This window comes from Watersipora subatra, chromosome 1, assembly GCF_963576615.1.
Source record: "Watersipora subatra chromosome 1, tzWatSuba1.1, whole genome shotgun sequence".
NCBI classification, from domain to species: Eukaryota; Metazoa; Bryozoa; class Gymnolaemata; order Cheilostomatida; family Watersiporidae; genus Watersipora; species Watersipora subatra.
Window position 1 is genome coordinate 65,998,495 of NC_088708.1, and position 17,775 is coordinate 66,016,269.

Genomic DNA, 17,775 nt, shown 5'->3' on the forward strand with positions numbered 1-17,775 from the left:
GATTTTTTATTCTGGACAAGAACATCTCCTACCAACAACCTCTTTGATGTAACCCTGGGTAGGTTTGATAGAGTATTAACATGTGAGTTAGTTGGCACATACACGCTATCACTATTACCCAGCCAGCTCTAAGAGAACATTAGGCTATACAAAGATGACAGACTAGCCATCAGCGCAGCTTGCTTACAAAAAATTGAAAGAGGAAAGAAACTAATATGCAAAATATATTACCAGCAAAAACTAAAATTAACCATCGAAGCTAACAAAAAGTAAGTAAACTTCTTCAGCATAACCCTTAACCTCAACGCACACACCCACTCACCTCATACCAAGCCTAGCAACACAATACTATACGTTCGCAAAAACTGTAACCACCCACTGTAATCATAAACCTACCCCACAACATTAACTTAAGACTAACTACACTCTCTGGTAATGAGCATGAATTCAACAAAGCAGCACCGCCTTGTCAGAAAGTGTTCAACAACAGTTGTTATAGCCACACACTCATATATAAGCAGATGTCAACTCAGCCAGCGACTAGCAGGAGACAATGACAGTAACATAGCCTATAGCATGGTACAATCTACCTTATAATGCAGAGGTACAAACTAACATCGAGAGAAAACTTATAAACATCATAGATCTATGCTTCCCCCTACACACGCGCTGCACAAAGTATTTAACAGATGTGCACTAAAACTCAGCTACTCCTGCATGCTTAACATGAAGCAGCACATGGACTCACATAACAGATGCTTGCTGAACAACTAGCAGAGCATGACTACAAGTAGGAACTGCAATTGTAGAGTCAGGCATAAATGCCTACTGGACGGAAACTGTCATACTACAAACATAGTATACCAGGTCATAGTGACTAGAGCAGGAAAAGGATTGAGAAGGCCTACTTAGGACTATGCCCCATTGACATCAAATCTACAGCGTAGAAATGAAAACCAAATGGCATCATTCATGCGCAGTGACAAACAAAACAGCACAGAACTCGGCAGATACATCTGGAAGCTTAAGACTGACAATACAAGCCATAGGATTAAATAGACAATTATGCAGAAAGCCAAATCCTATTCAAACCCAACTAAAAATGCCATATGTGCCTTACTGAAAAGTACTACATTATTTGCAGGGCAAAAACAGCAAGCCTAAACAAAAAAGTGAAATCAACAATGCATACAGGCACTCCATGAAATAGCTTTTAGGCCAATACGATTCAGGCAGAGGCGGAGCTACTAATAACACCAGTAATGTCAGGATAGGCAATTCCACCAGCCATACACCACCAGTCACCTCAAGAGTGCAGAAGCACAAAACAGACCTGTCGTGACGCCGGAGAGAAAGAACAACTTAGATTTTAAGGTGAGTAACCTTAACACCTTATTCCAACACTCTAGTTATTTATAACACTCCACACTTTTCAGAGCGCAGAATGCTCTAAGCAGTGCGCCTAACTACTTATCCATTATATATATATTATCATATATATATTATATATATAGACAAACTTGAATAAATATATACATAAATATATATATATATATCTAGATATATATGCCAGGCTAATAGCCAGTGGCAGCCAACTCTCATTACCTCTCATTGTTTATAAGCTGATTTTAATACCCGGGTAACACAGCTAGTACAGATATATATCTAGATAAATATAGATATATGTTTAAACATATATATACAGTATATATATATATATATATTTATTTATTTATATATATCTTGCTCAGAGTTAATTTGATGGAATGACGTGAGAAACATGACAAAAATGTTTTAGGAGTTATTCTCTCATGCGCTCAAATTCTTGTTGACAGTCGACCTGTTAGACTACAAAAAGATTTAAATTACAGGTAATTGGAAGCTCACAAGAAAGCTGGCCTTTATTCAAGCACTTGCGCCACAATGTCTGTTAGCCGTCACCTAGGTGACCATTGTTTTAGTTTATCCAATCAATAAAACTACTCCATTCATTGAGTTGTATAGAGAGCTTTATTGCTACAGCAAATATTGAGCAAGATTATGTATTGCAATTAGAAATTCTACATTCTCAGCGAGAGAAAGACAAAGTATAGCAGGGCAATCCCAGCCTTTTCGCTTCTAGAATATTCCTAACAAGGCTGCAACCGGAATGTTTGTACACTGATACCTAGTGTAGTCTACCTACACGCATGCACTTGTAATAGGTGACGATAGTTTAACGGTTTTCTTACTAGAACTATGGGAAGCGGCTGCTCAAGTAGCAACACAGTGGACTGCCACGCTCCTCCTGACACCACGCACACTATCCGTGTGCTGACAGGTGACAAGAAGGGATCAGAAACTAATGGCAACGTAAGATTGTTTGTTTATGTCAGTGATTGATAGTTTTACTACTGCTACAAAGTTGTAGTTTGTTTGCACTCTAATCTCTCAGGACACTAAGTAGAGTTACTAGATTCAACAAGAAAACCATCATAGTTCTTGTTTAAAGAGATTCTGTCTTCGGAATGCTTTTCACGCCAACAATAATAATAATAATGAGTAAAGTAATGGTAATAATAGCAACAGTGATCCGTTTTCCGATCAGAAAAAATAAAACTATTAAAGTCCCTGTCATACAACATACTTTCTGTCTTTCGTGTCACTTCTTTAAATGATAAAAATAACATCAAGCTCTGAGATGTCTTTCCCCCGTGACTATGGATCCTTGTTAAGGGAAGTGACAAACGCGATCGTAATGATAGCTGATATTCTCCGTAGAGAGCGATTGGTTGATAACCCAGGAAACAAAGTTCAGATCAAACTTATGCAGTGTAGGCATTTTAGGAAGCTAAGAGTACATCAACTATCTAATAAATGCAGCCTTTCCTAGAATGTGGAATGCAATGCTCAGGAGTTGGGTACCTAAACTTTGACATCTGATGCAACTCGTCACAACTTGTGACAACAGAAGCAGGTGTCTTGATAATTAACTGTGCCCATTATGTAGATATATTTCTGTGCCCGTGATGAGAAGGGAACATTAAGTGAAGAACATCACATTAACACAAAATGGCATGACGATTTTGAAGCAGGGAGCACGGATGTATTTCATTTCAATTTTGGTGAGTTGGGCCGTGTGGTGGAGATACAGATTCGAAGAGATGACACCGCAGCAGATGATGAGTGGTAAGCATTGTTTATCTATTATTCACTGTTGACATCACACTTTAGCTTTCTTGTCATCACTATAGAAAAAGCTTATGACATGTTAGTTAACATGACAGGAAAATAGTTAGTCTACTAATTAGGGAACATAGGAAAAGAGAGTTGTGGCGTGTTGGTCGTTATAAGTAAAGTGTTATCAAAAAAATAAGCACTGATGGTTTGCGAAGCAGTAAGCTGTCAGAAGAGTTTAATGGGAAGCTATCTTCATTGATACAAAAATGGGTGACCTGGTATTCAGTAAAAGAAAAAATCAGTAGTATTTTAGTCAAGGTCATAAAAGTGACATGATAGCCAAAAGGATCAAAGGTATCAGTGACATCTATAGCGGAAAGAAGCAGCCAATCAGTGGCAAGTTAGTTATTCACATTCTAGTTGATAGGATAATATACGTATATTCATGGCATATTGATAAGTCATGTTATATTAGTTTTTCATAACAAGGCAGTAGTATACACGTTAAGGTAACGTAAAACCTCTATTCGAACGCCACCTTCAATGAAACTATAGAAGAATAGTTGAAAAATACAACATTATTCTTTAATTGAATGCCACTTCTATTTGCTTGCCACTTTGATATTTTTGATATTTACGAGCCCATAACTGAAATGGATCAGTAAAAAGTGTCCAAGACACGGTACTAATAATGTCGTAATAAATAATTACACCAATAACAATCAATTCTTTCATTGTTGTCGTAGTGATTGCCATGATTTTAGTGACAGTGTAGCTGAGCAGATCAATTGTCACAATCCTCAGATTTCCACTCTGATTCAAAGTCAGTAAGATCTAAATCATATCCATTGGTTTCAGACCCTACCATAATTTTATTTACCATCTTATCTGAAGACTTTAAAGCGTTTTGATGAACAATGAGAATACTCTTCAAGAACACTGTTGGATATAATAGCAGCCATTGCTGTGGCATGTTTTAGCTTTGAAATGTTAAAAAAAATTTTAAAAAGTAAAGATTATCATGTTCTTTTTTTAACTCCTAAACTTTATGGCTTTTTAAAACTTCGAAAGTGACACTATCGAAATATGTACTTAATAAGCAGCATCGCGGTAATATTTTATAATCAAAGTGGTTTCTTTTTTACTCGATCTGATATTTCAAAATATATGAAAAGGCTTTAGCAAAAATGTTGAGGCTGACAGCGCAGGCAACATTAGCATCAATTTGCCCGTAAAAGGTTTAAATTCATTTTCACTAAATTCTGATGAGCTAGTTGAAAAATACAGCACTACTTTTTATTTCAGAGCTACCTCTAATTAAAAGCCCCCTCTAATTAAAAGTCCTCTCTAATTAAAAGCCACTAGAGAACGGGTTGAAAAATGGACTGACATGGCATTCAAATAAAGGTTTTACAATATCTGAAATCGCCGGTGTAACTTCTAACAATAACATTGTTAGTATGTTACATAAGTTTTATTTATAATCGATATAAAATGAAATATAAGCAAGTGGTGGTAGGAAAGCTATGTTATGTTTGATATTATTGAGGTACATGTATATCACTTTAGTGCATTGCAAAGTTTTTCACTTTTTTATTTCACTTTTTCAATACCAAAAACTATACCGAGTGTTTAGTGTTCCAAATTGTTAAAATAAAGCAATTAATTTTTATCATGAGCTTCAAGTAAAAGCTAATATATTCAAAGTAATGGTAACTCAATACTACAAGTTAGCTTTAAGATGTTTAAAACAGAGCCCTATCTCTGAAGGTACCTGCATAAAGTGACAGTTGCCACAGTGGAGCCTAAACCTGAGAGTGTGTTTCCCGTGAACAGATGGATCCACGCCAACGATACCCTTTGTATATCAGAATATGACAGCTGCCTACCTAAAGATGATAAGCACTTTGAGCAGAGAGTCAAGGAGCTAGAAAAAAAGAGAGCATTATACCAACTAGTAGAAAACATACCCGGAGCACCACATCAGGTGCTGCTTTTTATAGCCAATAACAGCATCCGTTGAGAATCATTGAAAATATATAACTATTTTGTTAATGACCTGTTGAGAACCTGTCGAGTGCCTGTTGAGCATTGTCAGCCATTGGTTAAATACTTGCCAAATGCCTATTGATTTGCCATTATAGTTAGTTAGACCATTGTTTAGTAGCTGTAAAGCAACCCTTGAGTACCTGTCAAGCACCTGTTGAGTACCTACTCAGTGCACATTTTAAGAAGCACAAGGTTTTTGTGTCACGTTTCACAAAGCAGCCCCTGCAAGTTGAGTTAGTTTATATATTGTGCCAGTAACGAAAAACTTTCTCTAATGAGAAAATTCGCTAGCAGCCCAACTTGGTCAAAGAGCTAGAACTTAGACCAGGGGTTGATAATTGTGAAAAGTTATCATTGGTTCTCCACATTATCCCTGACTTTATACTTTATTGTAGGTTCAGTCACTACCCATGGATGAGAGCTTTTCAAATGATTATCAAGTGAGATGTTTACCTTACTTTTTATCAAAGCCTTTCCTGTAGCACTTGTGATGCACCTACTGCTTGTCTGCCACCTTTTCCAATTTCAAATCTCACTAGTACTTGATGTATTTTAAAACGTCTTTAGGTAATATGCTATTTCAAGACCATATTGCACACAGGTGTCCTTTAGCGGGGATATTGCCGAAGCCGAGGCTGGGCCATAGTCTACACAAACAAAAAACAACAAAGGTTCACGTAGTTATGAGCAAAAACAAAAGTATCCATCCAAATATCTCACCAATCCGATGAGCAGCACCCACAAAAACTAAACCAATCGACAGCACCACCCATCATGTCAAAATACTCTAAGTTTCAAGTCATGTCCTGTACAACTCACCTTATGGTTTCTCAAAACTTGTCTCTAAGTCTCATTAATTTGAGACTGTCCGATTACTATTTTCTAAATGGTCGGTGCTAGCCTAGCGTTCTGCTTCAACACCTCAGTAACTATTGGGGCATCGCTGAGTGCTCATAACTACGTGGACCTCTGTTGTATTTTGTGTGTGTAGACTACGGCCCGGCCTCGGCAATATCCCACTAAAGGACACCTGTGATATTGCAACTATGGTCAGTGTTTGGAGTTCTACATAGTTTGTCGTTGTAAAACTGAAAAAACTGAGCGTGTAAGCAATGGGCAGCTAAATAATAATACAAATAGAATATCCCACCAGCAGCGGCTTTGTGCCCAGTTCTCTCTTTAAAAGGTAAGTAATTTTCCTTTAAGTATTCCATCAAGAGTGGGCTATTACTAGCCTCTAATGAAGTTGAGTTCTTGCTTAATGATTGGTCAGTTTTTTTATTATATAATAACTGCTACAGCGAGTATTAAATATTGAAAAGTTAATATTCAATCTTCATAAAGATACAGCAATAAATATAAACATGACAATATAAACATAAAAATAAACATACCTTTTTAGATGACTAGCGTGTATATATGTATAACAAAATTATCACATCGCAATAAAAACAGCATAATGAAGCTTATTATCAGTAGGCTGTAAAACCATAGAGTTAAAATACAATAGCGTGTAGTAGGCCTACATATTATTGACCGATAAAGCATACTCTGTGATATCGAGGTCTTTGAAAACGTGTGCGACTGACAGCATCGCACTGCACTGATATTTTTGCTTCAGCGTCTATAAAATAACAAATTGGGTTACTTAGGATATCGCTGTCCTTGATGAATTTTCCGTCAACGCAGTAATAATCATGGAGGTAGTAATAATAAAGGGAAGCCTCGGTGCATTCTGACCAGTAAAATGTAAAAGAGAAAAAGAGGGAGAGAGCAAAAACTCCTGCATGAAAAAGGCTTACTCGGTGCAAGGAATAACCAAGCATACCTGTCGTCCTAACAGAGAATTAAACTATAATGCACTATACGCACTGTACAGCAGTGTGTCAAAAAGACTAATGCAAGATTTTGTAGTTGACTTTGCTCATTGCCAAGCTAGCCTCTAAATAGCCTCAGAGCTTAGTTTCATATCTCAACCTTGCCAACCATGACAGATTTTCAAGTAGTTTTATCTACTAGGAATTAATTTTTGCTGGATTTTTCACTGTTATCATTCGTTTGACTATAATTTTATATTCTATTACAGTGGGATATTCAGTCGTCAAAGCTTAAAGGTTTTGTCATAGCCAAGTACATCGACTTGACAACTCAAAAAATCAAGTCTCTAGAAGATTTCAGGAAGATGTTTAAAGCAGATGCATATCCAATTCCTTATGTGAGTTTAGAGCTTTACTAGAGCCCATCAATGATTCACTCACAGTGTCACTGCAACAAGCATGAGCTGTGCAATATATCAATAGGTGATTATAGCAGCACCAGCTACCTATTAATAGATAACTGGTGCTGCTATTAATCAGCTATTATTATTATTCTATTATCATAGTTTCAGGTAGTCTATTTTGCTAGTAGCAAAATAATTTATAAAAATCTATAAGGAAATTCTGGCGATTTTGTGTATGTCAAACTTCCTGAGAGTTGTCTACCCTTAGCTATTAGCTTTCAATTTTGAATTGAACTTTTTACATTACGTAAGCCAATCCTGATTAGTCATTTCCATATGATTTAACAGTGTCTAATTTTTTCTAAAGTATGTCTCTGTACTTGTCAACCATCAGACTCATTTTGTCACCTTCAGGGAGAACAAAACTGGAAAAGTGATGAAGAGTTCGGCAACCAACGATTATCCGGATGCAACCCACTTTCTTTGAGGCTATGCGAAGCAATTCCAGATCAGTATGTATGCAGTCTGATACTATTCCCTCATATTAGGGATAAAACTCTTAAGCAGTAGCGTTTCAGAAAGCTAGTACAAAGTTTTACATAAAATATCCTGCCGTTCGGCTGCAGACCGAAAGTTTAAACCCAGGTGACTTCTGGTGCTAAGGCTATCTTGTCATCAGATCTGGGAGAGATGTAATCTATGACTAAACTGCTAAATGGCATCTTTCACGCTCACTTATTAGCAATAAGCGAATACAAGTCATTTTCAAAAAGCTGAGAGATGTCAGATAGTGGACTGTGGTTTGGTTTTATTTGTAACTTACCTGAGATATGAGTAGCATTAATAATAAATTACCTTTTTACATTTGTAAATACTTAAAACTAGTTGTATCAAAATCACAAACTTTTACGTTAATGTTTTGAAGCATTTTAAGTAAATATAAGCAATAAAACATGTTGGTTTTTATTCACAACACAACAAATTGAATTACAAGACCAGGAGCTGTGTACCTTTTTGTAGCTGTTTGAAATAGAAGAAAAAATTTCTCTTGATGGAACAGTTTGGAAAAAGGTTGGCCAATTACGTTGAATGGTACTGCAACCATAAATCTTTTTACTACTATTGGCTCATATTAAAGTGAAGCCTTTCAATTATATGTCATTATTTATGCTATGGCCCATTGCTGTCAAACCTTTACAGCAACCATGTTTTAATTTTTAGCTTCCCAGTGACAGCTGAAATGGTGGAACCATTTCTTCAGATGCGAGACCTCAGCGACTGTCTTGCTCGTAAAAAGATATACATTGTTGACTTTAGATACTTGGCTGATATTGAGTGCTCTGAAGGTCGAAAGGTCAGGTTTGGCACCTCTATACTTAAACTAGCACTAATCAGCCTTCACAGAGGTTGTTAAGTGACCATCATCAAGTTTGCTTGTATCATAAAAGGCAGAGAGTTTGAGAGTTGTGCTACCTTGTCTCTACTTACACCGGCCAAAATTGTTAGTTGCTACTGACTATTATTTCATCTTTTTGTTAGTTTTGCTATAACCTCAAAATTAATGACTTTCAAATTATACCAATGTCACCATATTAATCCATATAAACTGTTTTAAATATTGAAATAACAACAACATTAACAGTTCCAATTTGAACAAAGTGTTTTTCTAGTTTTATTTGGCTTGTTACAATAATTAAAAGAAATTGTAAAGAACAACAGCAACAATCGCAAACACTACGTTAAAAATTTTATGTTGGTTAAACTGGTAGGATATTATCCAAGGTTTGATTGGATTGACAAATCCAAACCTTTTCCAAATATTTTTACTTCAAATTCTCTGAAGCGGTTTTTAAAATAATTTATTTTTGTATTTGGCAGTTATACTGTACATAAAATTGCTACCACAAAGTACTTACTGCTATTGCAAGACACAGATAGTTAGTGACCTTTGTGCTCTGGTGGGATCTTGATAAAGACCAACTAATCGCACTTGTAAGATGGTTGGAAGGTGTTATTCTAAAAACTTTAGACATGTAGTGCTCTGATCGGCCAATCTTTACTCTTTTATTCACATGACTGCTATGTTAGGGTGAGAACCAATGTTCAGCAGATAACTCTTAAAGCAATAAATTGTCATAGGGTAAATTAAAGCCCTTGTTTTCCAGAAGTTTAAAAACCTGTTATTTAAAACTAATAGCAATATGTGGAATAAATTAAAACACCGTTTATCTAAAAATTTAATTTAATCCAAGACGGTAAAATAACCTAAACATCTCACTTCTAGTTGAGCTAAACATTACCCTACCGTAATGTGGCAGTCTTGTCAGAGCCTAAGCAATAACTTATAATACTGCTAAACTTACAGCTTCCTGGGCCTACAGCACTCTTTTATGCAAAGGATTCAGGAGATCTTATACCCATAGCAATTCAACTGATGCCAGTTCCAGCTGAGGACAACCCAGTAAGTGTGAAATCTTATTTCTTGGAAGTTATATGGTTGCTGTTACATTGTAATCACAGTATAAGCTAGTTCACTTCAGCACATTCGAAAAGAAAGTAGACAGTAACCAATATTATCTTTCTTCTTGTAATCGAAAAAGTTACATTATGTTGAAAGCATTTTTGTGAAAGCTAAAAAGCAAACAGAAAAAAGTTATACAGCTGTGACATAGGAGAGTTTGGAGTTTGCTTATCTTGTATACACTGTGTAGCTAATAGATTAAGCTCCTCTTTAAGTGATATGAATCTTTTGTTGTTCATCGTTCAGGTGTTTCTACCATCTGATCCAGAGTACACTTGGCTGGCAGCCAAGATGTGGTTCAATTTGGCTGACGCCTCACACCATCAGTCAGTAACGCATCTAGGTAAGTGACGCCTCTATTATTTATGTGTCTAAGGTGTATTGGTAGCAATAGATGTATTGGTAGCAATAGATGTAATTGGTAGTATAGATGTATTGGTAGCAATAGATGTAATTGGTAGCAATAGATATATTGGTAGCAATAGATATATTGGTAGCAATAGATGTATTGGTAGCAATAGATGTATTGGTAGCAATAGATGTAATTGGTAGCAATAGATGTAATTGGTAGCAATAGATATATTGGTAGCAATAGATGTATTGGTAGCAATAGATGTATTGGTAGCAATAGATGTAATTGGTAGCAATAGATGTAATTGGTAGCAATAGATGTATTGGTAGCAATAGATGTATTGGTAGCAATAGATGTAATTGGTAGCAATAGATATATTGGTAGCAATAGATATATTGGTAGCAATAGATGTATTGGTAGCAATAGATATATTGGTAGCAATAGATGTAATTGGTAGCAATAGATGTATTGGTAGCAATAGATGTAATTGGTAGCAATAGATGTAATTGGTAGCAATAGATATATTGGTAGCAATAGATGTATTGGTAGCAATAGATGTATTGGTAGCAATAGATGTAATTGGTAGCAATAGATATATTGGTAGCAATAGATATATTGGTAGCAATAGATGTATTGGTAGCAATAGATGTATTGGTAGCAATAAATGTATTGGTAGCAATAGATGTATTGGTAGCAATAGATGTATTGGTAGCAATAGATGTATTGGTAGCAATAGATGTATTGGTAGCAATAGATGTATTGGTAGCAATAGATATATTGGTAGCAATAGATGTATTGGTAGCAATAGATGTATTAGTAGCAATAGATGTATTGGTAGCAATAGATGTAATTGGTAGCAATAGATATATTGGTAGCAATAGATATATTGGTAGCAATAGATGTATTGGTAGCAATAGATGTATTGGTAGCAATAGATATATTGGTAGCAATAGATGTATTGGTAGCAATAGATGTATTGGTAGCAATAGATGTAATTGGTAGCAATAGATGTAATTGGTAGCAATAGATATATTGGTAGCAATAGATGTATTGGTAGCAATAGATGTATTGGTAGCAATAGATGTAATTGGTAGCAATAGATATATTGGTAGCAATAGATATATTGGTAGCAATAGATGTATTGGTAGCAATAGATGTATTGGTAGCAATAGATGTATTGGTAGCAATAGATGTATTGGTAGCAATAGATGTATTGGTAGCAATAGATATATTGGTAGCAATAGATATATTGGTAGCAATAGATGTATTGGTAGCAATAGATGTAATTGGTAGCAATAGATGTAATTGGTAGCAATAGATATATTGGTAGCAATAGATGAAAATCTAAGTATTTTACACAAAAATTTTCAGTTTTATGTAGTAAAATCTAAAATACAATAGAATAATGTAAGATATACATCCCGAACATACATAAAATATATTAATTTCAAAAATATATGAGAGATTCGCATGTTATGTATAATCATAGTCAGAAAAAACAGATAAAGTCTATTAGCAATATGTACAACTTTCTGTAGCGATGAATGTTTAAGAGAAGAGGTATATCGTCAATCAAATCACATATACAGATACCTTACGTAGGTTGCTAGTAACTATATATGGAATGGAGTACATAAGTCTAGGAAGGAAGATAATAGATCTAGTGAGGATTATAAAATTAATAAGAAGAGTAAGAACAGGCTCAAGGTCAATGCTAAGTCTTTTTACTTTTATCTAGGGTTCACTCATCTGCTGATGGAGACAGTGTGCGTGTGCACGAACCGACAGTTGTCTCCCTCTCATCCCATATTTAAACTTCTTGCCCCTCACTTCATCTATTTGCTGGCCATAGACACGTGAGTATTTCACTCTGCGGCTCAACTTTTTTCATTTGTCTAGTTTTCTGTCGGCAGCGCTTGATTACCAGAGATACCTTAGATTGCTCTAGTATGGTCTAGCGCATGCGCTGCCACGTAAATGCTGCCATTTAAATGCTGCCACGTAAATGCTGCCATGTAAATGCTGCCATGCAAATGCTGCCACGTAAATGCTGCAATGCAAATGCTGCCATATAAATGCTGCCATGTGAATGCTGCTATGTAAATGCTGCCATGCAAATGCTGCCATGCAACTGCTGTCATGTAAATGCTACCATGTAAATGCTGCCATGTAAAGGCTGCCATGCAAATGCTGTCATGTAAATGCTACCATGTAAATGCTGCCATGTAAATGCTGCCATGTAAATGCTGCCATGTAAATGCTGCCATGTAAATGCTGCCATGCAAATGCTGCCATGTAAATGCAATGTGATACTATTTTCTATGACTGCTAATGGAATGCTTCAAATGGCAAGTGAGAGAGTCTCTTCTGATCTGTATTCAGGTTGGCAGTAAATAAACTGGTATCAGAGGGTGGTTGGGTCGACAAAGATATGCACATCGGACGCATCGGCATGTTTAATATAATAAAACACAATTGGGCCAACTGGAACATGCAGGACAATGGCAATATAATAAATGACTTTAAACTAAGAGGGGTGCGGGACACAGAGGCTCTTCCTAACTATCACTACAGAGATGACGCGCTGCTCCTGTGGGAAGCCCTCAGTCGATATGTCACAACTGTGGTGTATGAAGTCTATGGTAGGTCTACTACAAACACTGTTATTATCATGCCAGACCTCCAGTAAAGTCAAGAGAAGACAATTGGTGAAGAACATAACAATAACAACACTTATTCGTACATCAACTAAGTATGCCTACTATTATTTTTAATGCCATTAATATTATTTATAAACTCGTTTTATTCAATTAGAAACTATTTTAAAAATAATTCATTCTATTTTTTAATTTAATTAATCGATTTTCTCACATTAGATTAGATTAGCTTAGTGCAGACTAGTTAGAAATTTTATGTCTGTACAACAACAACCTAATCAAATACGTAGGGTTTAATCAATTGGGTGGCCGAAAATGAAACTATAACTTCTTATAGAGTTTCACTTTGGTCACACCAACATCCTCTCTTTTCCAGTGTATGGTTCTACGCATGCAAACAGAAATAACTACAACAGATATATTTGAAGTCAAAAGATGGTTTGACAGTGAACAATTACTTATTGATTAATTTATTGATTTCATTAATTTATTGATATTGATTTTAAATAGGCTAACCGTAAGGTCTATAAAAACAAATCAATTTGCTTCCTTCAGCAAATATTACTTTTAGCGCAGATACCGTACGTACGATCTTTCAGCTAGCAGTTGAAGCAAACTATACTAAAAAAGCCTGGAAACTATTGGTATAGTTTCCAGACTTTAAAGTTTAAACAATATTTCAAATTTGAGAACGCATTCTCGAGAAATAAGGTAGCTAGTTCAGGCTATTTTAGGCTACATCAGGCTTATTTGGGCTATTTTGGGCTAAGTCGAGCTAGTTCAAGCTTGTTTGGGTCAAAATATGATTTAAATATAAATTTATATAAATATAAATAAATATGATTTACTAAAGTTCTCATATTTACCGTAAAAGATTTTAAATCAAACATAAAATGTTCAAATAGAGAGGTCAGATTTGAGCGCTTCTTGAAGCGTTTAAATAATATTTTACCGAAGGACTGGATGAAGAATGTAAAAGTAATGTACATAGGATGACAGCCTTGTGTTATTCTGTCTGAATTGTGTCAATTAATCAGTCTTTGTTGAGTTTATATACAGCTGATCAGACATCCAACCTAAAGTTGGGCTGTCTGAATAAAATACTTTACTTTCAGTGACTTTTTCTAGTTATCAAAAATTGTAAGAGCAGATAAATTCTCTCACTGCTAGAGACGTATCAATAACACTCAAAGTTAGATATACAAAAAGAATTAATAGGTCTTCAAAATAATACAAACTATATACATACCATGTTTGAATTTTGTTTTGCATTCTAAGCTTCATTCACATTTACTGCCATATGAAATTTTACTATTGTACATTTTATTGTTGTCGCACTTCTCAACCAACTGTCTCTATTCTATACTTTCCTTTCAGAATCAGTTCAATATGCCAGATGCTGTGAGGTTAGGGTACCATTGCAATGACTGTTGTGGTTGTTTACCTCATGGTTTTACCAGTATACAATCATGGTCCTCATGCTATAAAAATCATGTCATTAGCTTTGTTTTATTTCATAAAATTTGAGCAAACATATTTTTTGACTTCAGAATCATATTCAGACAGCAGAATTCATTGACTGTTTCAAATATTACAGACACACCAGAGAAGCTGACAGAAGATACGGAAATCCAAGCTTGGGTCAAGGAATTGGCAAGCACAAACATGAAGGTACTACATAAATAAAATAACAAGTTACTTTGGTTTAAGAAGCAATTGAGTTAGGGTATATTATTAGAGCTGGTACAACTAATGAAGAGGAAAGACTATCAAGCTGTTTGCTCTTATTTGTCTTTATACACAGTATATATATATATATATATATATATATATATATATATATATATATATATATATATATATATATATATATATATATATATATATATATATATATACATATACATATATACATATACATATATACATATACATATATACATATATACATATACATATATACATATGCATATATACATATGCATATATACATATGTACATATATATATTCATTCAAAAAGAATCGATGAGAGACTGGTTTCTCTATTTCCTAGGGACTTCCAGCAACCATTGGCAGTGCAGCTGAGCTGGCTGAAATCGTCACCACTTTCATCTTCACAAGCAGCGTTGCTCACGCTGCAGCTAACTTCTGCCAGTACGATGAGTACGCCTTCACGCCAAACTACCCGGCGATACTGAAAGGAGAACCACCTAAAAGCAAGGTAACAACCTCTCCACTTAACTTTGCTAGACCGCCTTTTAAGGTCTGGTCACTGTCTTAAATGATTAAACATCTTGTTTACAGGCAGCCTTGAAGGAAGAAGATGTCATAGACTGTCTCTCTACCAAAGACCGAGTGCTTAGTGTGATGATTGTGACAAAAATACTCAGTCAAAAAGGCACAAACGAACTCGGCAATTTTGAAATCCAATATGCCTTTGACCCACTCGCTGTAAAAGCTCTAGATCAGTAAGTCTGACAAGCCTCGCAATAATATATCTAGCTTTGAGGTCTGGTAACCCTAATAGAAAATTCAATTTCATTTTTGCATAGCAAAAGTTGTCTTCCCTTTACAGTATTTTTGCAGAACATAGATTCAAGGACTTCAAAGACCCTTGAATCAGCTAAAAAGCTTTTTGAATAAATTAGTGTGTAGATTGTGGTGGCCAGAAAAAGCACAAAAGAAGTGCAGCATGGGGTTCATTGAATAAGAACGCAGAGCAGACGAAGATGCAATAATACTTTTGTAGATTGAGGGCTGACTTGGATCGAATAACAGCAACCATTGATGCAAGAAATGACAAAAGAACCAGAAAATATCCATACCTTAATCCTAAAGTGGTCCCCAATGCAATCAGCATATAACAGTAATAACCACCAGTGTTTATCTTGTGTTTTTGACCACAGGCTCACCTACCTACGGTCAATTTTAGTTTATGCATCATACAACTTTGTTACTGGAGTATGTTTCTCCTTCAGTACCATCTTGCTCATGTCATAGAACGCAGGTGAATATTTTTGTATTATTTGTTCATACTCGCCTAACCTGTGATCTTACGCTTCAGACAACTCCAACTTAACTTGAGTTGATATTGTTACCAAGTTCAAACCAGTTGTTTTTACTCTTTAGTTAAACTTTGATAGACTTGTTGACATTTGATAATGTTACATTACTCTAAATAAAATGTTATATAGTTTTTGTGGCCTTTCGCTTGTCTTTTAGCAAGTTGGATGCCGAGAAAGCAGCTTCAGTGTAAACAAAATGCTTCTTGAAAACCCACATAAAACCCACAACTATCATTATGGCAACAGCTATTTCTCAGGTCAACAATAGCAAAACTCAGGCTAATAATAATTATCTGCAATTTTATTGATTTAGAAAACTGTAAAAGCCGCTATAAGGCATGCCATGAGCACTATCAGCCCAAACAAAGGAGATGGGTGAAATCTCTATCCAATATATTAGCCTGTGATCTCATAACATCTTAACCCTTTTAACAGTAAACTAGCCGGGCTACTTCGCTAGAGACTACGGATTAGTGTTTCTATGAGCTGTTGAATTTGCTCTATATAAACCTTGAGGGTTAATATAACATCATCTCCATAGCTGTATAAACACAATCATTTAGCTGAGTCATGGTGATTGACAGTTTAAAACAAACACTCCAACGTTTTATTCAAACAATACCATGTAATATGACTTGCTTTATCATTTTTTAATTCACAGACATTTTACGATAGATTTTTGTTAGCGTGATTCATTGAACACATTTAGTGTAAAGCATTGAGGATATTCATTTAGTTTTATGGCTTACTACTAGATTGAGTGTCATTGACCTCTCTTACTGAAACAACCTTAGTAAAAAATGTAGAGTTGATAGACCAGCATAGCATTCAAAGCGCTAGTAGTTGCTTCTTTGTTTACACTGTCAAAAGTTCATTGATTCCTTTGCTCTGTTACATTGTTCAGAGGAGTAGTAGTTGCTAAGATGGGGAGTCACGCTACGCTCAGAGCAATACCAGTAATCAATTTGTGCGTCAGCACCGAAGTCTCTAAATAGACAATCAGTAACTATACAAAGCCGTATGTATCTGCTTCCACATTGCTGTCCAATGCAAGCATTTGAGATCAGATCAACTCAGAGATCATGAGCACTAAAGCAGAAAGCCTTTGGTCAAACAAAATACATCTTCATGAGACGATTTCCCAATGTTCAGGGCAACTTCTAGCAAGGTCTCTCATTATGTCTAAAAACAGGATCACACCAATTTGCTTTCACTCTATATTTCTAATTTCTTGTCTTTTTTTTAAGACGAAACAGTGTAAATAGAATCTTGCACATAGCAGAGATGTTATGCAGGTGCTAGCAGGTGCTCAAGATGTCAAGGACAAACTGCAAGACTCTCAGCACTAATAAAAAGCTTCATTTTAGTAGAAGTTTTCTGACAGCTGAGAAGAAATTTGAGCCGCTGTGAGCTAATAAAAATAACTGAATAATCTCAGGAAACAAGTTGCAGCGAGTCTTGACGCAGACGCCATTTGGACCTCAAATATGGCCAGAATTGTGGAGAGGAATTTATTGGTGATGACAAGATCATGTTCTAAAAAGGTGACTGAGGGTGGAGCAAGGAAAAGCCTTTGTGAAGAATTTAAAGTTTGTTATAAGAGAAGAAATAAGCTGAAGGATTGTTTACACTTGATTTCCTTTGTTCTTTCAACCTGATGCTCCCAAAGAAGTTGCCTCCACCTCCAATTTTAGTATGATCTTATAGCCTTTGGTACCATACATGAACTACTCTTTTAAAGGTTTTCTCT

The 17,775-nt window shown here is 35.5% G+C and overlaps 1 protein-coding gene across 1 annotated transcript; it reads left to right on the forward strand.

Annotated features, from left to right (window-relative positions):
- The first annotated feature begins 1,298 nt into the window (after positions 1 to 1,298).
- On the forward strand, positions 1,299 to 16,158 carry LOC137410462 (polyunsaturated fatty acid 5-lipoxygenase-like). The gene is made up of 16 exons (XM_068095879.1): positions 1,299 to 1,374; positions 2,235 to 2,352; positions 2,990 to 3,168; positions 4,930 to 5,146; positions 5,604 to 5,648; positions 7,295 to 7,423; positions 7,844 to 7,941; positions 8,651 to 8,783; positions 9,795 to 9,890; positions 10,197 to 10,293; positions 12,041 to 12,158; positions 12,685 to 12,944; positions 14,557 to 14,630; positions 15,014 to 15,181; positions 15,265 to 15,428; positions 15,710 to 16,158. The coding sequence occupies exons 2-16, from the start codon at positions 2,239 to 2,241 to the stop codon at positions 15,822 to 15,824; spliced, it is 2,007 nt and encodes a 668-aa protein (XP_067951980.1). The 5' UTR covers positions 1,299 to 1,374; positions 2,235 to 2,238; the 3' UTR covers positions 15,825 to 16,158.
- The last annotated feature ends 1,617 nt before the right edge of the window (positions 16,159 to 17,775 follow it).